At 32.3% G+C, this 24,323-nt stretch overlaps 1 protein-coding gene across 3 annotated transcripts in view; it reads left to right on the top strand.

Moving 5' to 3' along the window:
• The window catches only part of LOC118185412 (nephrin-like), a 1,505,573-nt gene that overhangs the window by 822,379 nt on the left and 658,871 nt on the right, over positions 1-24,323 (top strand). For all 3 annotated transcript variants that reach the window (XM_085813712.1, XM_085813714.1, XM_085813713.1), the window contains one exon: positions 10,212-10,348. In XM_085813712.1, the coding sequence (XP_085669838.1) occupies positions 10,212-10,348 (137 nt within the window). The remainder of the gene's footprint in view (positions 1-10,211; positions 10,349-24,323) is intronic.

The raw sequence follows: 24,323 nt of genomic DNA, 5'->3' as shown, positions 1-24,323 counted from the left end.
TGAGATCTAATGAAAGGCAAGTTCCATAGCTGTAAGATGGTACAACGTTCTTCAATTCATTTAAAAACAGTTTATTATTTTCTGTGATATCGGATTTCTAACTTGGCAAGTTTTAATTATCAATCAATTACGTTAAAAAATTTGACTTCTCCAATTAGAAATTAACTTGTCAATTTAGAAAATCGATATCAAAGAAAGTAATCAATTGTTTTTTCAATGAAACGAAGAACGTTGTACATTCTTACAGCTATGATTAAAGGAACTGCTGTGGAACTTGCCATCCGTTAGATCTCTACTTTTTTGTCGGTGACACCAACTACACCGAACGTCGTCTCTCGGGTACTTGGCCTCATTTTTACATTTATGTTGTTGTTATACTATCATTAATTTTTGAAAAGCTAAATTATAGGTTATGTTCTGATTTAGACACTTAAAAAGCATCTAAAAAAATTTGTCACCTATTGTTTTTTCCTTGCTTTTACGCTTAACAGATTGTTTTGAATTTTAGATTTTTAATAGGATGTAAAAATGTAAATAATAATTTTGCGGTGGACCACACCAGAGATAAGTAAATCGCGTTTGCAGTCCCTGCAATTCACTGCTACCAGGCTTCACGATGTGTCGCACGACATGTTTTTGACATCGCAGAATCATAACTTCATGCCTAGTGTCAGGAGATTTTAACGCCTAGTCTTCATGCCTAGTGTCAGGAGCCTCTCGATTTCACAAGGGTGAGGAACCAATGATTTGATTTTTTTCTTGATATCGTTTTAGATATAACGAATCAGACGATGTAAAATGCTACTGTAAAATTGAGGAGGCGTGCCTAATTCAATCTGAAGATTTTGGTCATCAGAGTAACACGAAGAGAACGCTCCTGAACTCTCGACAAGAGAGACCTACCATGTTCTTGAGCTTTCGATTAGAGAGAACCTCGTTAGCAGACTCTTTACACTACGAAGACTATAATTCTTTTTTAATACCTATCTATGCTATCTATGAATTATATATTTATATGTGTAAATAGTTGTAGTAGTAATAATAAATACGTTTGAGTTTAAATTGCAGTAGGAGTATGCAACTTCGGAAACTTACCCAATCATTACAAAGAGTCAGATACGCTACCTGCCGCCACCTAAAACAGGGTAACATGACAGTCACTCCAACATTAGTGACCGAAAAAAACCCCTCAAGTTTAAACAGCTATTTTTTATTATTAAACATTATAAATGTTCAAATCTTAATTTAAAGTACAGATTCACGTTTCTTTTTTTCTTTTTTTTATTTTCTGTTACTTTATTTGCATCTGGCATCTGTTTCGTTACTTGAGCTTGAGTTACTGAACGCTAAAGTTATAGCTAAAGCTTTGATTGCTTGAAGAATATTTGCATTCTTTTCGCGATATCGCTGTAGTGATTTTATCGATGTGGTTAGGCCCGAACTCACTACCAAAATGAAAAAAGAGCCCGTCCTGCACTCTACCTTTGCACTTTCATCTATTGTAAGCAAGTTTCTATTCTTTATTTTCGGCAAAGTTGATTAGCATTTGAGAGTGGGGCGAAAGCCACCGGTCGGTGGAACGCCATCTATTGGTGATGTTGTCAAATGCTCGTTATGAGTATTACTTGGTTTAACCTCTATAATAATGTAATTATTTAAAGTTTTATATTGTTTTCTTTATATATATGCCTAATGATCTACCTTGATGCCAAATTTCAAATATCTCAGTCATTTAGAAGTGGTCTAGTTTTTTGATGAATGAGTCAGTCAGCGAGTGTTAAAAATGACGTTTTTCAAACCTTAATAGTTCTATAACTCTAATAGGCATATTAATGGAATTTGGAATCCTAGAGAGCTCTATTAGAAATATAAAATTGAAAATATAAAATCAAGAGAGTTCTATCAGAAATACAAAATTGCAAGTGTGAAAAAAAATTTAAACTATCTGCTATTGCTTTTTGTTGTTTGACTTCTGAATTAGTATCTGCTATCCTTTTAGGAGTCTAGCCAAAGTAGTCTGCCAAGCACGATTATCCCCAAAAACAATAGCACCTCCAAAATACCAGTCGTATTGCAGGTCAGCGTGATGTACAGAAGAAAATCCAGCGCATACATCATATTAATATGCCCGAAGACATGGAGCAATGCTGTTGGTCAGTTGGAGGTTCTCAATTTCTGTAGGTTCTTATATAGTAAATATCTGCTAAACTAATTTTTGGTTCATCTGGAATAAACACAGGACCCATTACACCCGTGTACCACTGCACTCAAACTAATAACTCATTACATCCAAGCTAATCTAACGGAAAATCAACACCAACACTTTTTTCTAATTTTCTTTCATTATTAAAATTATAACGCACCAACAAGATAATTTGTCCAGAAAAATATATATAAAAATTCTAAGGAAATGGAGAAGAGGAAATAAGTTACTTTGCTAAAAGTATATATTAAAGTGCAAATTTCATGATCATTGAAAGAAATTAAAGGAAAAAAATATTGAGTACAAGAGTAAATAATTAAAATTTTGTGACAAAAGGATTCAAGATTTTGTTTAAAGTTACATAAGATTTTTCCATTTTTGCATGCAATGTCTGAAACATAATCTGAAATGATAAATGAATAATGGATTTTGATGTAAAAGGTCTTCCGAAATGTGTATGTTCTGATTTATAATCAGTTTAGTCATTTCTAGGCTGCAAAATGATGGGAAATAACGCATAGATAATTTTGAAAATACAGCCATGTCTCTGTAGATACCGGAGTCAGAAAATCATGTCTTGTGTAAATATATTAAGCTAATCAATTTATATCAAAATTTATGCGAATAAATGTGAATGAATAGTATAATTATTCCGAATGCTGTGAATGCAGTACATTAACTAATCACAGAGTATTCCCCATCACTTTTAGCTCAAGCAATTTTAGCTTTGAGCTTGTAGCTAAAATGCGACTTCTGCTGATGAGCATATGGGCCTTCTACCTTAGAAAGATTTTATTCATAACTTGATTCATCTGGCTCTGTCATAACGTTTCTAAAGGATCGGTTTTATCCCTCTTTGCAATTTGTAGGAAATTAAACGAATAGCTAGACCGAGTAATTAATTTTACGCAGACTGAATCTGCGTAGTTTCTTAATTCCTATAAACGTCGAATTCATTCTCTGCATAATTTATGAATATGAATATGGTAAAGCATGCGACGACTATCTGCCAAACCTCTATAAAGAGCTATGAAATGAAATTGAAGACAGAAAAATTATATTTGAAATGGGATAAGAGTCAGTCTTCAAAACAAGTAAAGTACTCGATACATCTTGATTAACTCAACACTGAATATCTGAATTTTGATCAACAATTAAGACTTAGTCAGAGCTGTAAAACCTATTTTATGGCACTAACATTCTCTTACTCAAGATAAGGTCATAAAATATGTCATCCACGATATCTAGCTATAAGACAGCAACACTACTAAAAATAAATTCTCCTTATGCTATTTTTCTTTTGGAAATATGATGATTTAAACCAGGAAATTAAATATAAAGGCCTTTAAAATAAACATCATTAGTTAGGTTTAATAGGATAAACAAGTTAAAATAAAATATACTACATAGTCCATTTTAAATAAATTAGTAACATAGTTATATTGCAAGTAAATAGCAAAAGCTTTAAGCAATATTTCGCCCAAAATTTAACCAACGGTATTATTGTTAACGCAAATATATGAAAAAGATACTGAAGCTGGTCTTATTGAAACTGTAATTCAACAATTAATAATTGATGTCTAATGGCAGCGAATGGAATCCTTAAATCCGAAGTAAATTTAAGTCCACCAAGCATATGTATACTAGTATCACCAAAATATATCATGCACATGCAGTTGTTTCTATCTACAGAAAAACAAATGCACTCATAAACCAACATGTTATTTAAAAAAAATTACTAAATGCGAGTTTTTTACAGCTTCATTTCCGTTTTGTTCAAAGATATCGGAAAAAGTATTAATCATTTTTTTTTTTTTTTTTGTTGTTGTTCTGATCACATTTTCTTGGACAAATTTTATAAAGATTTTGACTTTAAAGCACGATAATTACACATTTTTTCCTTTTAACTGCCAAATTAAGATAAAAATATGTCAATAATTTTCACTAGTCAATACTTACATATTACAATGAGACCCCGCTTGTTCCATCAAAGTAGAGCGTAATATGAAATAGCATTAAACGAGGTTATCTCATCATGTAAAAATAATGGGGTTAGAGGAAGACGGGCAGAAAATTGGTCAGGTATTTTACCATTAAATTTATTAATTATGCTTTTATAAAAATAAAACAAAAATGTATTTCTTATAAATGTATAAACATCAAGAAGGTATCTAATGTAATTTGGGTTTTCTTTTTGCGCTCTGTAAGATGTTGATGGTAAGTGGATAAGGCAACTATAACTCCGTCTTGCCTTTGAACTCCTGACAAAATTTGGGTCATTTTCAATAAAATGATCCATAATTTCTGTTATAGTGATCAAACTGGATTTTAGAAACGCTGTTGAAAGTTCTTTTTGCTATTCTTCAAAATCACTACTTTCAATATTTTTGTGTTCTTCTTGGTCCGCTAATTCCTCGATCTTACCATTAGAAAGACTTGCTGCTGTTTCTTCCACTATTTCTTCGACATCTTCCACATTTACCTCAGCTAAACCGGTTTGTTTCTCTAATTCCACTATTTTATTCCTATCGAGACAGTGTCCAGTGTCACCGCCCTTGCTTAGATATGGTCAAATGTTCTTCCACATCCCTTTCATTTTTGTTATCTCATTCCAAAAAAGGTTTATGTTTTCCACAGCATTCATGATATTGGAGTATTTAAAAACTCTCTTATTGATTTTTTCTCATCTCCGTCTATTTTTTCAAATATCTGTCTAAATATTCGCCGCAGGTAATAAGCCTTAAAATTTGATATAACGCCTTGATCCATTCTTTAGATTAAGGCAGTTGTGTTAGGCGGCAAGAAAACCATTTCGACTGGAATGTATGTTATTAAGTCAGATAAATTCGTTGGATGGCTTGGAGCATTATCAATTAAAAGTAGTGCTCTTGATTCAAGTTTTTTAATTTCGCAATAGTGTTTAACAGACGGGCAAAAATATTCAGTGCAACAATTCTGGGAAATTTTCATAGTTATTCATGATTTTTTTATTAGACTCCCAAGTTATAGGTAAAGTTGATTTGGATATTCCTTTCATCGCTCTTGGGTTTTTGGAATGGTAAACAAGTAGTGGTTTTAATTTGAAATCGCCGCTTGCATTATCACCCAGTAGAAGTGTTAAGCGATCATTTGCAGCTTTAAAATCCTGGTGCACGTTTTCCTTCACGGAATAGAAATGTTCGTTTTGGCATTCTTTTCCAAAATAGGCTTGTTTCATCAACATTAAAAACCAATTCTGGAAGATAGTTTCCTCGTTTAATTATTGTTTTTAATGCCGCTGGGAATTCAGCCGTCACTTTCGTATCGCCACTTGGTGCTTCTCCTGTAATCTGTTTGTTATGAAGATTATTTCGATGTTTAAATCTATTAAACCATTCTCGACTAGCAACAAAAGTTTCACTTGTGTAACTTTCCTCAATCTGAATGTAATTAAAAATTCTTCTTGCCTTTTCCATTATAATATACCGGCTTAATGGGATATTGCGTTCCAATTTCGTCGTTTTTCTATTTCATCTATTGTATTAATTCTAGAACGGGTAATTCTAGTTGCAGAGCTTGTTGTAGTTGCAGTTGCCGATGACAGTATTTTTTCTTTATTCTTAAGAATATTCTTTATTATTGAAGTTGCCAAATTCAATGCAGCACCAATATGAGATTGACGTTCACCAGTATCTAATCTTCTAATCACTTGAATTTTAGTTTCTAGTGAAATGCTTTTTCTTGTTGTTTTATTTTCGTGTCTTTTATTATCAGCCATGTTAAACCTAAAAATCATAATATTTGTCACTAGATCAGTCGCTATATTATATAAATTTATACTTACAATAACGTCAGCAAATGTTTGAAACGATAAAAATACGTTCGTATAACACCGTAGGAAAGAGGAAACACAGATAAACTGCTTCGGATATCGGGAAGCCTAACTCTGCGGGCAATTTCGAGGAATCCCACAATTCAACTCAAAGTGCGATAAACCGAAACAGCGCTAAACGAAACAGCGTTAAGCGGCGTCTTAATGTAATCAAAATTATTGTTTTTGTCAATAGCTTTCGTTTGCATGTTAGCACATTCTTAACAAATCCGCATTAAACTTCTCAGCCTTGTAAAACTGCTTCGTCGCCCAATCGAAATAGTGGTTAACAATGCTTATTGTCGCACCGAAAGGCCAGGGTTCGAATCCCAGAGAAGGTATGGATGTTTATAAATGTATAGTATCATTGCAGCATGGTAGTACTCAAGCCAAAAGTCCTCTCGAGAGGTTGATGATAGGGAAAGAGGGATCAGAGATCTTCGGAATCTTCCCCTCGGGTTGCTCTCTCTCAAAATTGGAGGCGGATCTGAGCAAAATCGTACTGTCTGTCCCCTGTATGGGTGCTCAGGGGTGTTGAGAAACGAGAGACTCAATCTTGCGCTCTTTACCCCGATACATTTATTTCGTGAGCTTGCTCGGATGTTACCATCAGACCAGTGACATAAGTCACAACAACAACAAAAAATTTGTTTCTGTCCGAATAATTTATTTTGGTGATCAGGTTAATCTTTTTTTTACTAGAATGCCTTCTATGGTTACTTATCATAAATAATAAATACTATTCGCATGTGAAACGACAACTCTAATACCACTAAACTAAAGACTTAAAAGATCTAGAACAGTTAGCTTATTTTGTGCAGGAACATTTTAACGATGATACAAAAGACTGTTTTTCGGAATAATTAATTTTACACCTATATGCATTTTGAAATAACTTTGCTGAGTAATACAGAATGAATTGAGAGCAGAGTAGTTTATTAATTACACCAGACTCAGCTAAGCAATGTATATGTATGGGTATTGTTTATATACTGTATAGAACAGTATTGGCAAAATGGCCATGCTATGCTTGCAGATTGTATTTATAACAGTTCCAATGTGACTGTTATATCATTGAACGTGTCTTACCTTAGGAGCTATAGCAAACATAAATTCCTCTAGCCTACTTAAAAATACCTGTACCATATCCTAGAAATGTTTAAACCCACAAGGCACAGCCCTAGGCTTTAAGATTTCCCGAGATCCCTCTTGACTTTTTATATTATTCTACCATCATCTTTTCCTAGCATAAAAAAAATGTCGGAATACCTAAGCGAATGCAATGATCAGATCCAGATTAATTTAATCGGACTTTCTCATGCCTGTTACATTTGACCAGATTTGACTCGCCTGAGTGATTTTAACTCAGTAAAGAAGCAACGAAACGGTGAAGATTTTCTTCTTAAATGGAATTTTTTTAACAAACGAATCTAATGTAATATAAATTCAGAAAATCTATAATTAGAAATGTGTGAATTTAAAAGTGTTCCAACGCTCAAGGTAAATGAGAAATTTCGTATAAGCAAAAACGAAGAAGTAGAAAAGAATTCTATCCTATATGAATGCTGCCTAAAATGTGCTGTTAAAGAATACTTTGTATTTGGCCTGTATTTACATCTGTAAAGCTATCGTTTCTGTCGCGAAAGAAATAAAACTGAAATCTGGAAACAAATTAAATAATGAGATAATATTAATTCCTTTTAGAATTTCCACATCGGGAATTGTGGATATCAAATGCCTATATGAAATTTGAATGAATTTCTCTATTCGTTACAAGTGAAATATCACGTATTTCTGTTGTAAAATTGTGCTTTTATAATTTATAAATGAAGATGTTATGATTAACATTAGAATTAGGTTTTTATTAACTGATAATACTTATGTGTGCAATACTGAAATTTTAAACTTAGCTATGGAAATCATACAAGTTGTCACCAGAGATGCAGGATACATTTGACTTTCTGATAGAAAACTTGTGATTTAGTTGCCTTCGATGAACTGTATGTAGATGAATTCAAGCGTTTCCGGCCTGCTAACTTCTAAAACTAAGGAAATTTTCAATAGTATATTTTTCAATATCTTATGGCCTCGTTACACTTTTTGCAACGTTTGATGAGTAACTCCATGCCCCTAATAGAGTTAAAGGTTTGTTTTCAAAATGTTTATAACTGCTGTTTTGTTTTCAATCCATCATCATCATTAAATAAATAGCTTTATATGAAAGTCGAATTTGAGTTTACAGAACAGCTAATAATCATTTGGAACTAAGTTCCTTAAATTGGCATTACTGTTCTTGAATTTAATTGACACGTTGCTGCTTCTAAACTGCTCAAAGAAGTACCTTCCAGATAATTTCGGGATAAGCACCTTGCAGTTCATGTGAAGACGCTCTCCTAGAAAGCGTGAAATATTTGTTTCAATTGATCCAATCTGTTTTCATTAGATCCAATCTCCACTCGCTCAGTATTTCCTTCTGGTGAAAAGCAGTACATTTTTATATCCAGTGTCTCCAATGATTAAATTATACAAGAATCATCTTCTACATATTCTTGACCTATGCGAAACTGCTTCACAAGTTCTTTCAGAAAAAAGACAAATTATCATATATACGATCTAAGCATTGTTTTATATCTTTGGCATCTTAAGCATTGTTCTTGATTAGCAGCTTTCTTAATCACAGGACGAAATCAAAAAGGAATACGATTTCTCTATCGAAACTTTCAAATTCATTCATTTAATATTGTTTATACAAATCAAAAGAGTTTATTACCAATCAAGTTTTTGCATATCAAACGGGAACATTTCAGATCTGCTGACGTAAATTTCCTTCATTGGTATAAAACGCAAAACAGATCGAATGATAGTAAAATAAATCGCGAAATAAATTAGGATACAAGCTAAACACTACTTGATTTCTATAAATAAAAGTTCGTATGATTAAAATTGTTTATGCAATGTCCACAACAGTAATCAGATAGGAACTAAATAGTATTAAATCTTTTCTGGATGTCTATAAATGGACTGAAGCAAATAAAACCATCAAAAATGCTTAGCTGCCTCCTTTTACAAACTAAAGCATTAATTGATTGCTACCATCGCCTTGGATGTGGTCCAAAAGTTCTGCTGCTCTTTAATCATGCCAGGTGTGCTTTGTCTCTGAATACCTCTTTCACCAGAGCTTCGCTTTATCATATAAATTTTCGTTTGTTTCCATTTGAAGGGTGAGTACTTGTGCTGCTTATTTTTTTCGGTTTCTAATGCCTGGAGAGTATTTGGCTTTTTTATTTTCTTACTCTTCTGCAAGATATATTGTCATTTAGTAATGTTCGAATAATAAACAGATGTTGTTATAGATGTACGGATAATATGCTTTATTGTATAATTACCTATTTTGTAGAGTAAAAAGACGTTAAATATATGCATTTAAATAAAGAAAGATTTGAAATTTTTTAACTGATTACAAATGAATTAAATTTTTAAAATTTATGATAATGTTAGCAAAAATCCGTTTCTGTATCTGTCTAACTAAACAATGGAGGAGGAATTAAGTCAAGAGTTGAAACTAGATTGAACGGATGCGACATTGTTTGTGTCTGTCTAATCACTATACCTTAATATTATCGTCTAGGGTCTAATTCTTGCAGGAATAAGTTATTTGGGTACGCTTTTCATTCATAGTAGCATTAATACGAGTTAAACTTTTCTTAGCAAGTCATTCAAATGCAGTCATCTTAAGAAGGTAGAGCTTTAATAAATGACTTCAATTAAATATTAGGAAGCAATTTAACACTGGTGCATAAATATCATAGCTATCGTGATCGTGTCACATCGTTAACCGCACTAATAAAATTTTAGACGAAATATACACAAGCTGCAGCTAATCAGAGAAGGATAACCTGCTCTGGGAATGATTTTTACTAATTTAACGATATTGGTCGAGTTTTTAGAAGAATTCGCTTTATACGCATTGTCTCGTTGAGATGTTTACTTAGCTGTAGAACGGAATTTTTCTAATATTTTTTTATGCTGATCAGGCGTAATTATTTAATATAACTGAAACATAGGATGATACAGTTCCCTATTAGTTACGATTTTTCATTTATGCATAATTTGTGTAGTGATATTTTAATTTAAATGAAATCAACTTCTACTTTGCAGATCCTCCGAAACCTCCAACCATACTGGGTTATGACGCAGGAACGCCTTTGAGAGTGGGAGACATCCAGAGGTTCAACTGTGTTTCTATTGGTGGAAATCCCCCTGCTATGTTGCGGTGGTTTAAAGGTGACAAAGAGGTAAGATTCAAAATGCCACATATATTTAGTTCTGTAATGATGTCATATAATGTAATTAAAGTAATTTAATATGATACTTTGCATGAAATAATTTTACACTGACAGCAAACAGATGGAAAGTTAATGCATGAGTGAGCTATTGTGATCTAGAATGTAAAAATTCAATTTAAATTTAATATATATTTTTTCATAGTTAAAGCATTTTGATGTTACTAGAACCAAAATAATAATAATAATAAATAAGTATATTACTTTCATTTTAAGAAGAAAATTCTTTTTCTTAATGATAGACAAGATTATATTATATAAATACAGAACCATTTTATTATGAAATTACGAAAAACCAATTTGATTTGTTTTTCGTAAAGAAACAGGTGACCAAAGAATCCTATTCGAGGAAATAATTTAATTACATGAATATTTTCAAAGACCGTTAGAATAGAATGGCTTTACAAGAGGTACAGGGGAAAGTCAGAAACATCTTAACCAGCTATGCAATATTTAAAACTTAACAACAGCATCTTTACTTTAAAACAATATTTAAATATAATTCTTATTCAAAACAATTCAACAAAATCTTGACTTTGAATCTATGATGTTTCCAACTACTTTGCGTTTGCTTGACTTCATAAAAACCTAGTTGAATAATGTAGCGACTTATCGCTGAGTCCAAGTGTGTAAACGACAAAGCCCAGAGAAGGATTAAACTATTCATTTTTATTACCTCAAACTAAGAATACATTTTGCTATTTCTGGAGATTACAGAAAAGTCTTCACTTGAGCTTCAAATGAAGATGAGAAACTAATGTAATGTTAAATTAAACTGAACTTAGCCGATGCTGTACAAAATTATGTAACGTAGTTGGCTTTTAATTAAATTAACGGGCGAATATCAGCAGGCACGTTCAATAAGGCTGAGCGCAGTTACCTTACGACGAAGCAGCTTGACGGCAAACACGGACCACTAAGGACTCCTAAGCTCTTCTTCTGAAGTAAGCGAAACTTCCTTTAAACATTCTTTCTGCCTCGTTTACATGTAACGAGATACTAAAAACGTTTTCTGGTAGCGAGTTCTAAGTTGGAAAATTTAAATGCAAAAAGTTGGAAGTTGTAAGAATTTAAAGGAAAAGGTTTCAAAATTAAAAATAACTATTAGAAAATTAAAATAATCCTTACAATATTTAAGCATAGTGCTCTTCAAGGCAATTGAATGGTGTCTTAACTTTAAAGCAACATTCAAACATAGCAATTTACGAGATAATTTCTTTTAATATGTATTCTAGCATAGCCTTTTTCAAGTATACGAAAAATCTTTCGGGTTTGAGATAATATTGATTGCAGACGCTTTATGAAATACTTTATGTTGACAAAAAATTAGTAGATATAGTTACATGAAAAGGCTCGTGGATTTATTGATCAAACTGTAAGACAAAAACAACAATTATTTACAAACGAAAAAGATAAAACTAATGTTTTAGAAATGATGCTGAGGCATGGAGAAAACTTTTTCAGTCGAATTTATGATACCAAAAAAGTTTAGTTATAATGTGCAACTTAAAATATAATAAATAATTTATAAAAAATACTTCTTGCTGTTATCAAAGCAATATTATAGTATATGTAATATTCTTCTGGTTACCTTGCATCACATAGTGATGAAAAGAAAAGTGCCTATCTTCACCATTTCAAACGCGTATTAGTTTGACTGCCTAATATTTAAAGAATTTAACAGACAAGAAATCCCAAAATAAATATCTATGCATAAACCCGTTAAATTGTCGAATATCTACCACAAGTTCCCAAAATTAAGACGATGGTAGTAAATGAGATTCATAAATGATTTAAATTGATTTCTATCTTTGAGTCTGATGCAGAGTTATAGCTATTTGGCTGGTCTTCTAGACAAAATGAGCTACTATTGCCAATATAGAATTAAGTAAGAAAATGTGACTCAAAATCGCTAATGTAAAATATCATCAACCTCTTTTATTCTGATCTTTACTGGCATATATGTACATTCTGTTTCAAAACAAATGCAGGAATAAATTTCTTTCAACGGGTGGTGTTAGCTAAATGGTTGCATTTTAAGAAGCGAGCAAATAACTAAGGCCTTTGGGCTACGACAGTTTTGGTTTCTTAACAACTTTAGTAAAAATATTCGAAATTAAAATTTTATACGGCCACGGAAAAAAAAAGTCAGTGAGAAACTATTTTTAACAGCATTAGTTAAAGGCAAAGTACTCGTATTATCAAAATTAATTTACCAAAATATACCGTATCATAAATTTTGCCACAGCCAAATATGAATTTACGATTTAAATTTCTAAAATATATATGTAGAATTTGACTTAATTCACAGTATGAGAGCACGCATAAACGTTTCGAATTATCACGCTTGTTACACAAAACAACAGGCGCCGAATAATTAGAATTGCTAGGCTTTATTATGCCCTCTTTCAACCATTCCTTAATTTGATCGTCAGCAACTTTTTGTTCCGCGAAAGACATGTATCTTCTATTTTGACAAACAGGAATATCATCGCATAAATTTATTTGCATCTTGAAGTCAGATTGTCTATTTTTCCGAGGCTGGTACGAATTAATTAAATTACACAGTCTTTCTTTATGTTCTGCATTCGAAATATGCGATAAATCAATCTCGTTGACAGAAATAGCATTCACCATATGTGAAAGGTAATTAAACGTCGAGCTACTTCCGCTTTCGGGACTTTTGTTTACATTAACAGAGACGTCAGACGACTGAGAAAGATCATAAACATTCTTCAATGATATAGCAATATTCAAATTTCCCATAACGCAACGAACGTTAGAATTTCGATATGACGCAGCAGTTATCAAGTTTACATTACTTTTATTCCGATGAGAAATTATTTGAAGGCCATTCTCGGTAAAAGAGGAGTTAAACTGATTCAATACATCCAAACCTAATACAATTTGATTACATAATGACTTAACAACATAAATTTTAGTACGGAGTGAAAAACTATCAACTGAAATATCAGAAATGAAAAAGCCGATGGGGTACGTTTGCTTTGATTCAATTCCGTTTAATGTGATATCGCTACAATTTAAATTAGGAGAACCAATCTGCTTGTGTAACTCTACGCTGCATATCGTTACATCTGAACCAGTACAACTAGACTATTAACTAAATGATTATTTATTTCTACAGTCTTCATAATTCTATCCTTGTCACAAATTCGTTGTAATAAAGCTGCTTGTTGTGTCTCGGGGTTCCGCTCTGGACAGTCCGTTGAATAATGCCCATACTTTTTACATTTTACACCCTTTGATTTGTTTACACAATGTTTTGAATAATGCCCAAATTCCTGACAATTAAAACATTTGACCTTATTAACGTTAGATTGATTTCGGTTTGATGACGAAAGCTTACTTCTATCTTTAACTTGAGTGTCTACTTTCGGTTTCGGATTTTTAAACTTATCATTGTCCGATCTCATTTTATCATAAATTTTAAGCCTTTGTTTAAATTCAGTTATTGTTTCGCAACCATATAGTATAGTTTTCCTCACTACAGAATCGAGAATACCATCAATAACATATTTAATTAACGAAACATCTTCAATGTTACCTCGCGAACACATTTCTTTCATTTTCAAAAAATACTCATCTAAGGATTCATTAGGCATTAATTTACGTTTACATAACATTTCATGCAATTCAGCAGAATTAAAAGCTTTACCATATTCAGATTTCAAAAGCTTTTTTAACTTACACCAGTCATTAACTTTAGGTTCACTCTGAATAAATAGTTTCGCTTTACCTTTTAACGATCTTTTAGCAAAAACTAATTTATGCAAATCACTTAATTTCAAAGAATTTATAACATCTTCAAATTCATCAATCCATTTATCAACATTTTCATATGCATTACCAGAAAAAGGATTAACAATACTTTCAATATCAGAAAAACTAAGATGAGGTTTAAAATGATCTTGAATTGGAAGCTGCATACTGTTATTTACTTGAGACTCGTTAAAACCAGGATTGTCTCTTTGATTATCATCAAGCATTACTTCAGAAATTTTATTAATAGTTTCATCTTCAATATCACTATTTTCTTCATGCAAAATATTTTCAAATAGTACAGATAAATCACATAGGAAAGAGACAATTCGGGTTACGACTTTCGTTTTTGAACCTTCTGAATTTATGCACAATACATTGCAAACTTTAATTAACTCATTCAAAGTAAAACTATTCTGCACTGTATCTATTTTCTTATTAAATTCTTCAGAATCTGGTTTAAATATAAAGCCAGAAAATTCACGTAATCTTTTCCGGTTATTTCGATCTCCATCAGTATTAAAAATAAGCTTATACAAGCAAACTTTTGATTTCAGAACTTTTTCTGTTCTTTAAAGCTGCTTCCAATTCTGGAATTTCTACTAACTTCATATTGGAAAGAAAGTTTTGTACTCACCCGACAGATGATCGTCGTCAATTGGGTAATCCACACTTTATACGAGTAATCCAATAAATCGAATAACTTGTGAGAACAGTTCACTCAGTTCACAGTTCAAAGCACAGTTCTACTACTCGCACATTTTGGAATTCGAGGCCCCACGTTGGGCGCCATATTTTTTTTGTAGAATTTGACTTAATTCACAGCATGAGAGCACGAAGTAATATTTAAATGGTTTATTTAATAGAAAGAAATAAAAGTAAATAAGAAAAAGTAAATAAAGATGAAGTTAATGGTATGCAGGATTAACATAATGATGTAGTCCCTTTACACCTAAAGGTATAACATTAAAAGCACAATCTAAATTCATAAACTCTTGAAGACGTGTGAGCCGTCTGCTCACGTCTGCCCTCCGCTCTCGACCAGGTCTCAGCGCTGTCTGGGATGATTCTTACTGCGCTGGGTGATGCTATACTGATGACGTCATAACGGGCAATTCTAATTCAGCTTTGGACGTTATGATTTCCCACATATATTCTTTCATTTAAGGAGAAAATGAATATTTACGAAAAGTCTTACAAATTCTCATTTTGCGAAACGCTAAAATACAAATAAAAATTAAAAAGTAATATTTTCATTTTCATAACGTTTCTAAAAACAGACAAACTAATAAAATCAAAATGTATTAAAATTCAGTTCAATACAGCATCATGAACAAGTTGGTTATATCAGATAAATTCCACAGATTTTTAATCCCAGTTTTAGCATACACATTGATCTCGGGCTGGAAGCATAGAATCATGGATCCTATATGTTCCAACTTTAGAACTTAGCAATCTCTTCTAATTACTTTGCATTTGCTAGCGATAACTTTTCATTGCACGATAACTGCGCGCTCAAATGCATATTGTTTATCATGTACGTATAAACCATACCTTGGCTTTTTTCCAATTGTGCAGTTGGACAGTTATTTTCGAAAATCAGAATATTCTTCTTCAGCTACGGAAATTAAAGTGCCAAAAAATAAACATACGGAGAACTGCTGGAAATTTGAAAATAGTAAATAATGCATTGGCCAAACCCAAGGAAAATATTAAAAGCATGGGGCATATGTTCTGAAAAGAGAAATTAGCAGAAAAGAACTCAACCTGAATTATTGAAATATAACTAAGTTTTCGGCTGCCCATTATTGCTGGCCTAAAAATCACATTTTTTTCATTTTTCTGCAGAAAACCTTATTCAAAAACATCTTCTACTGGAGAATTAGATTTCCTAAACGCATTTCGTACTGGAAATGCTCCATTTTTTTTATCATTGATCCCAACTCTAATCACTATTTTCCGTCCAACTTACAACAAGTCTTTGTTTCTTATTTGTTTTTATTCCCTTAAGCAAGTTCGATTTAACCTTTGAAACTATAGCCCTGAAAATTTACGCTCGTTACTCTGAATCTTGTAGCTTATTGTTAACTACATCATCAATAAACATCAAGTGAGCCCTTCCAAGACTGGATATGTCTTTGATTGATATCTAGATAGCTTTAAACGACAATAACTAAATAATCTGCAGTCTTTCTTTAGAATAGACAGCATTTCCAACAAAATGTTTAGTCATTTATTTTATGGAATGAAAGTGTTTAAGTAATTCCCTTAGCCTTATACCGTATTTCATTAAAAATATTTTAATTATTAAATATTTAGGTTATCAAAATGAATTTAAAAAAATTAATTAATAAGTTTCTCTAATATTTTCACAGTGTTTTATTTCTCCTGCATAACTACCGGCATTATTTTTCAATATACTTTTCCTAAAAAAATTCGCTGTAATTACTGTTTCAGCAGAATTTTACTAGTAAAAAGGAATTGCGTGGATTCAACTCAGTTTGATGTATTGTTAACTATATCTTTCATTCGGATTTAAAAACTGCATTTTTAAATTAAAAAGGGGGGTCATTAGAATAGTAGCTAATTTTCAGTTTAGAATACCAGCGGTAAGGCCATTAACAGCTGAAATAAAAAGAACTGAGGCTTTCGTTATTTTAGACTGTTAAATTGAAACAAAATGCTTTCAAAATGCTGTGTTTCATTTATACAAGGAAGGGAAAGAAGAAATTAATTTTCACTTGGCTTTTAATTAGGAATTTCTATTAAAGTCATCAAAAAATCCCAGTTTTCTCTTTACTTAACGACTGCATAGCGTGCTTTGCATTTTATCCTAAAAAGGAGGAATTGAGGGAAATGAAATGCCTGAAAAGAAACAAAGTCTGTAAACTTTTTACTCTTTATCTTCTCTTTTTTAAATGTTACAAATGGTCGAGAAACGAGAATCCTCGGGCGGAAAGGAGCGTTTGATGCCAAATAAAAGAAGAACAAAATTTTCTTTCTTGATGCTAAAAAGTAATGAAATAAATATACTAGCACACAAAAACTTACTTAAAAATTGCATAACCGTTGAATTCCATGATGTACCTGGATGAGACGCAATTTATAATTTAAAACATTCTGGCATTCGTAGCGTAGGTTACATTCCTCAAAATATTTCATCGTAATGAAAAGTTGAATGATTTTTTTCTTTAATTTTAGAAGATCTAGTTCACTTGCAAACATATCTGTCTCTTTTCAGTGTCTAAATGATGGTTTTACAAACCACAAATACCATCAAATTTTGATAAGTATATTCTATCTTCCATGACAACTGAAAAGGTTACTTGACGTATAACTATCTATGATTTCAAATCAAGAAAGCATTCCAAAAGCAAGATTTTTTCCTCTGCAGCACATTTGATAAACTTCTGTACAACAAAGTCCGGTTTAAGGTGCGGAACTGCGGTACTTACTGAGACTTTGGCTTACTCAGTATTTAGCAGTACTTACTGAGATAGTAAATGTCGATTATTTTTAAGTAGTAAATAACTTTGCAAATAATTTTTCCAACAGAATAGAACAAAAATTAACTATAAGGCGACGTGTTAGAATTGAAAAATGCGCTCCTGAAATTTTACCAAATGCACCCTTATTATTAACCTTTAAAATAAGGTTCTGGAAATATAGTACAGTTAATAAGAATCATTTATGCATTAATGCAAAGGTATAATTTCTACAAAGACACAGCAGGTATCACCCATGCACTGTACATGATTCCGTACTGTGCATATTCCGTACTGTGTAATCCCGTGGGGTTTAGATTACATAACACGCAGCCTACAGAACATACAGCCTACACATCCATTAAGCCGATAAGTACATTTAACAGACAGTCCATTTAAGCTACAGGGATATTTAGCCGACAGAATATTTATTCGATATGTACATTTGGTCGACAGAACGTTTAGCCGACAGAATACTTATTCGATATGTACATTTGGTTGTCAGAACGTTTAGCCGACAGAATTTTTAACCAGCAACACGTTTAGTCAATAGAAAGCTGAACTGACAACGCTTAACATTTAGACCAAAATATGCGACAAAATGTTAGTAATTTTTTTTCCATATTTATGTGACAACCCATTAATTCTCCGGCCAATTACGAAATTGTTCGGATTCTTCATATGTTCAACTTTTAACTCATTTTCTCACAGTTCAATGTTCGAGTCTTAAAGATCCCATATCTGATTTTTAATTCTTGTAGAATTTTAGCATATCGAGTCAGTGTGATTTGACTTCTATCAGCCACAACGAAAGTGCGTTGAAATGTTTCGTTAGAGCAAATGAATCGTATGCTCGAAATGCAAAAATAAACAAACTTTTGACAGCTTATCACAACCAGGCACTTAATCATAACTTTGTATCTGCAAAAGGTTATCCATAAAGTTTCGTCAGTTAGTAATTTAGCTTTCTTTGCAGCCTTTGACATTAAGAAAAATTTTATTCGTTAGTCAATTACATAAATTTTTCAATTTATTTCTTCCCAATACTTCAAAATTCTATTTTCGTAGTGTTTCTACGCTTCATTACTGTTTTTTGTTTTCTACAAATCATTCCAGATTCGTTTTCACATACTCCAAATTGCTTTCCATTTCTCACGATGCTGAAATTTGCTTTCTTTCTCCTGTAATACAGAGACCCGTTTGACCGCTCTTGGGATTGATTGCTAAATATACGCCATACTAAAGTTGATTTTTTGTTTAAATTTAAAATACATACTTTGTACAGCTTAGTGTACTTGAATGAGAAATAAACTAACTTAATGTACATGGATGAGAAGTACCTTTTTTTGTGTACATCAAAACTGCCTTTTGTTGGAAATTTCACTAAAGCGTTCTTAAATCTAAGCGTTTCAGCTAAAAGTGCTATTGATGAAACGCAATGAAATCTAAAAGTCTTTAAATGTTAATGTTTATTGAATGTTCTGTCGGTTATGTCTTGACAGTCAAATGTCTATGTTATCTAAATATAGGTATTAGCTATATGTGCTTTCGGATGATAGCTGGTCGATTACTTGGTCCAGTATACGAACACTAATCAGGCAGAATTACTATTATTTTTAATACCTTTGATATGGGAAAGTGTATTGGAATACTATAAAAACCCAGAGGCCCATAATTGCTTACAACTTGTCTTGCCCAGAACCTGCAGAAAGCAGCAGATTCATTCGGATTATATGTTGTTTAAATTACTATAATTTCTGCTTTTAAATAGTATTCGATAATGAACGAAAATTTTATAACCTTCCTAATAATGTTATTCAAAATCTGATGTTAATAATAGCAAAAAAATAATAGGAGGAATAAAAATAATAATGATAAATAATCATAATCCATTTTTTTCAAATTGGAATACAGTTTTGACAGCCATTGCAAATGAAGAGCAGCAATATTATGTTATTGCCTTTCTATCATTTATTGTGACTCAAAGTAAAATTCGTGATATATTTATAGCAAGTTCTTAGAGAGAGGAAAAATGTACAATATATTCTGAACGTGAAGATGTTATATGAACGCAGCAAAATTTTAATGATATTAGGGAAGGAAGCAGCGCTGGGAAACAACTCTTATATGTCATTATAAAAGATATGCAGATTTTTAAAACGCAGAGTTTCATTTTTCAAATTGCATTTATTCTTCGATGTAAAGAAATAGAGTAGATTCATTGAAAAAATATAAAGACAGAAATAGATAAAGAGATTGAGTGACACATTTTTCAATACTTTCAAGAAAATTGCAGTCTTTCAGACTGAAAAATTCCATTTAAAACCGAAATTATATTAGTTGGAGAAATATTCCTTTTAAGTGCACTTACAGGAGTTTCCTCTTAGTTCTGAAAATAAGTTTTGAGCTCTTATTTCATAATAATACACCTTTCAATAGCAAAGAAAAGCTAAAATTTATACTTGGCGCTACCACGTCAGGAAAAGTCATAGCTTTTTATATAATGTCATTTCATTTAACTCTTATTTGCTAATAAATGGCATTCCGGAAATAACAACAAAAATAAATTAGCAGAAAGGAATAAATTGCCAGGCAATAATTTGGTTATTTTTTGTTGTGTTTTTCATCTTCAAAATTTAGTTTGCCATTTCCTTCGTAAAGAAGAAACTAGTGAAAAAATACATTGTTTTCTGTTAAAGTTCTGAAACTTTTTATGAATTTATTTCTTTCCTTTCTGTAATGCTCATTTTTGTATGCTTTTAAGAAACCAAGAATTACATCGCAGTCATGAATTTTTGTATTCATGTATGCTAAGGAACACTAGATTAATAAAAATCCGAAAGTTTCTTTACTATCTCCTTTCTGCATGCCTTTGTGCTGTAACTGGATGTACGCTTAATGCGCATTCGGGAAGTCTAGCGTTCGAATCCCAGCGCGAACATTGTGTAAATCTTCAGTTTCCTCACATCGGAAAAATTTCTAAATGACTCTACAAGTGAGGCTCGAGCAAAAAGGTGAGGAGGATAATTTGTCACTACCAGGATGTGGTAACAGGGTCCTTTAATCCCCCGGCCCTTTAAAAAAGGGAGTACATTAGATATTTCCTCTCTCCCTTCTTGTAAATGCAAGCACGCTCAATGCTTATTCGTGAGGCTGAGTTAGAATCCCAACGAGGGTATTGCGGATTTGTTCAGTTTCCTGAATTCTATTGACTCTACAAGTTAAATGAGTGAAATATAGAAGTATATTACATGAAATTAATTATCCTATGAATAAATGTTGATATTGCATTTGAAAAATTTGTGTTCTTTAAATAAAGAGCTTTGAGTGTTAATGCATAGTGTTAGGTGTCGAGGTTCTCTGCTACAGTATGAATTGCACTAAGTTGAAATGACATAAAATTTAATCAGTAACTTTCTTTCCGTTTAACAACATAGATGAACATATCGTGTCAGAGTATGACACATTAATGAAATTATACGATGGATAACCTATGAAGGCACTTGCCTGGTATAATATGATTTAATCCTGCTTAACTGTCCTATTCATACAGACAGGTACTTGTCGATGTAGAAAGATAATCCAGAATGCTTGAGTAGATTCCTATTTTCACTGTTCTATATTCGCTGTTCTTTGTTAGGACTCCATGCATCATGTTTCTGCACCACGCTTGAGACAATCACAGCTGCTGTCAAATTAAGCTTTTATGCTGCCAAAATAATTCAATTTCGCCAACAAAATGTCTAAAAAATAATAAAAATTAAACACCTTTTAATGACTGTATTGTCTACTCCAATTTATTGGTACAGTCTTTGGAAAACATTACAGTTACTCAAGAAAAGATTAGTTAGCTTATTTAATTTAATATTTCCTTATCTAAATAATGGATACATAGCTTTGAATTACTGAAGAAATTTATATTTTTATCATTATAACATTTTTGAATTTAGCTTTTCAGTTTACTTGCTGTTAAGTGTTTTCATAATGAGAAACAAATCGAGGGTATGCTAAAGAGGATGCCATCAACAAAGAACATCTTGTGACTTGCAGCCTTTTTGGTGATAAACATTAGAGTAAATGTTTACTCTTCTGCCAAAGCGTGAAATGATATGCTATACTTTCATGACGGATTCAAACGCTTGTTAGTCTAAAGGGGCTTTGTTCCTGAAGGACTATCGTTTTTGTTTTGCGATTTTGCGTTGAATCACTATAAATCTCCGTTTCACTTTTCAAACTGTTGCCACCAAATGTTAGAGTCTTGCATTCTATTTGAAGAAATTAAATAATGAAAACTCTGCATAAATGTATGTATATTTCTCGTATTGTGATAAAACAACGGTACCTAGAGCCATCGAATTTTGAACGACGTAATTCTCCTACGAATATGGGCATGTGGAAGACCAAATTTGAAATTTCTTTTACTATCGATTTCATATTTTGTAAAACTTTAACGGATTTTTGAGTAACAAGTTCAATGATTTAAAAGCGAGCAATGGCAACACCCTACGGCCGAGGGGGGTCCTTTCGTCTCCAGCGGGCGCGGAACTGTGTATCGGAAATTCTAAAGATATGCTTCATTTTAAAATTATTTTGCTACATTGCTACTGAACTGAATTTTATGATTTAAGTGCAAAGAACATGATATCTTATAATTAAAGATAACGCACACAACTTTAAAAAAAAACCTTTTAGGAGATAATTTAAAAGCTGAAACCTTTCAGATTTTTTTTCGGGGGGCGCTTGTTTTATTTAATTCATCCTAGATAGGTTTTGACCAGAGTTTAAATTCAGTGCAAGCCCATCGGAACCTGCCTTCGGCACTTCTCAATTTTATGGCAAAATATAACTTCTCAACAAGTCCTCAATAATCTAATTAATTCTCAATTTTCTAGCATCCAGAACCCGTAGAACCTCCACGTATGATGGATGACCTTTGGTACACTGTATAACTAAATCGCAAAATATAACTAAAAAATGTTGACGGCACATATAACTAAAAAATTCTGTTAATGCAGCATTTATTTTATGAGTTAATAAAACTTAACATTTTTACTAGCTACTGAATGCATAATTGTTCACTTTTACTTAGACAAGTAGGCTTTATCAACGGCCGAGTGATTAAAAACTGCTGAATACTGAGAGTTCATCTCGGGTGTAAACCCAGGCGTGCGGGTTGGCTGAATTGCAGGTTATTTTTCTTTGCTCTGTCCCCATGCAGCATGAACATTAGCCAGTTTTAATTCAAACGATCTCCAAAACGTATACTTTCCCATCGGCATCTAGGCTTCCTTATTGAAAAAAACCAGCTAACTAACCATTCAGAGAAATAAAACATGAGAGAAAGCGTGAGTATATGAAAAATATTATTCATTCAGACGTCCTATTTTTTCGGAAAGAGAAATGTTTATGGTCTCTTTAAATCTGTTTAAGAAGGCTTTAAACCAGGTAGAAAATAAGTGAGCAATTTTAGTGAACCAACAAAAGCATTAGGTAAAACCCTGCTTTTGTTTGGGAGTTCTTGTTACCTTTAATTTAATCACTCCCCATCTAAGTTCCTTTAATTTTTAGGATAAGTAAATGTAATTCAAATTCTAATTTTTCAATTATTATTTTATATAAATTTATAAATATTTCATTCATTTTTACGCTATTTATTCTTAATAAATTGATTTATTTTTCTTCAGTATACTTGAATGCCTTCCACGGGATTTCGAAATTTCTAATTTTAGAAATTATCTCTGATTTCTGACAAAACATTTACTTATCATATGTTTTATTTCGGTTAAACCTGCAACCTTCTAGGCTCGCGAATAAGTTTTACACTGCGTATACTTCTTAAGCTAAAATTTACTTTGTCTTTTGTAATTCTGGTTAAGATTTGTCTTTAAATATTCTGATATTCTGAAAGAAATCTCGAAAGTGATGTATAATAATTTAAATTCCTTGTACGGCGTACTTTAATGTTACTACTCATTTGCTTAACGCAAAATACTCATTCTCCTAAAACTATAATGTTCCGTGTAGGCGGAGTGTACCCTCATTCTTCCCGTTTGATTGGAAGTACAAGAATTCGACAAGATTCATTTTGGACACCAGCTTACATTCGTCTTGCTTTGAGACAAAACTAATTCGGTTATCACATATAGCGATGCTATAAGAAATTTTCCGAGAAATGTGTTTCTCTCGGCACTTGTTTGAATGGAAGATTTCTAGTCCAAAATATTCCGCTCAACGATCTGCTTGGAATACGTTCCTGGGATATTTAGCAAGGCTGGGGAAAATGTTATGCAGCCTGCAGTTCTCTAGCGTATTAGAGGAAGCAGAGAATACACTCCTATGAGACCATCGCATAAGTAAACCAATTAAATTTTCTTGATGCGAAGACTTCGAAAATGTTTCTTACAATGTGCAGTCGGCAGTCGAAGGTAGCCAGGAAATGATATAATAAATAAAGTGCTAATTGTAACAGTTTCATGTAGCTAATTGTAAAAGTTGGTGAACGATCAAGTGAAAATCACGTGCAAAGTTAACAAATACTGTGTTTTGTCCAAAGATACCCCACTGCATTGTGAAGTACTGAATTAAAGACTACGCAGGCAAGAAGAAAGAAGGAATATGTCGAATATTTTAGCAAATACGAAACTTGAAAATCGTTATTTTTA

This window comes from Stegodyphus dumicola, chromosome 3 (genome assembly GCF_044657685.1).
Source record: "Stegodyphus dumicola isolate Sdum_Otavi_A_Nest chromosome 3, ASM4465768v1".
NCBI classification, from domain to species: domain Eukaryota; kingdom Metazoa; phylum Arthropoda; class Arachnida; order Araneae; family Eresidae; genus Stegodyphus; species Stegodyphus dumicola.
The sequence above is the reverse complement of the archived record's forward strand: the minus strand, read 5'-3'. Positions and strand labels throughout refer to the sequence as shown.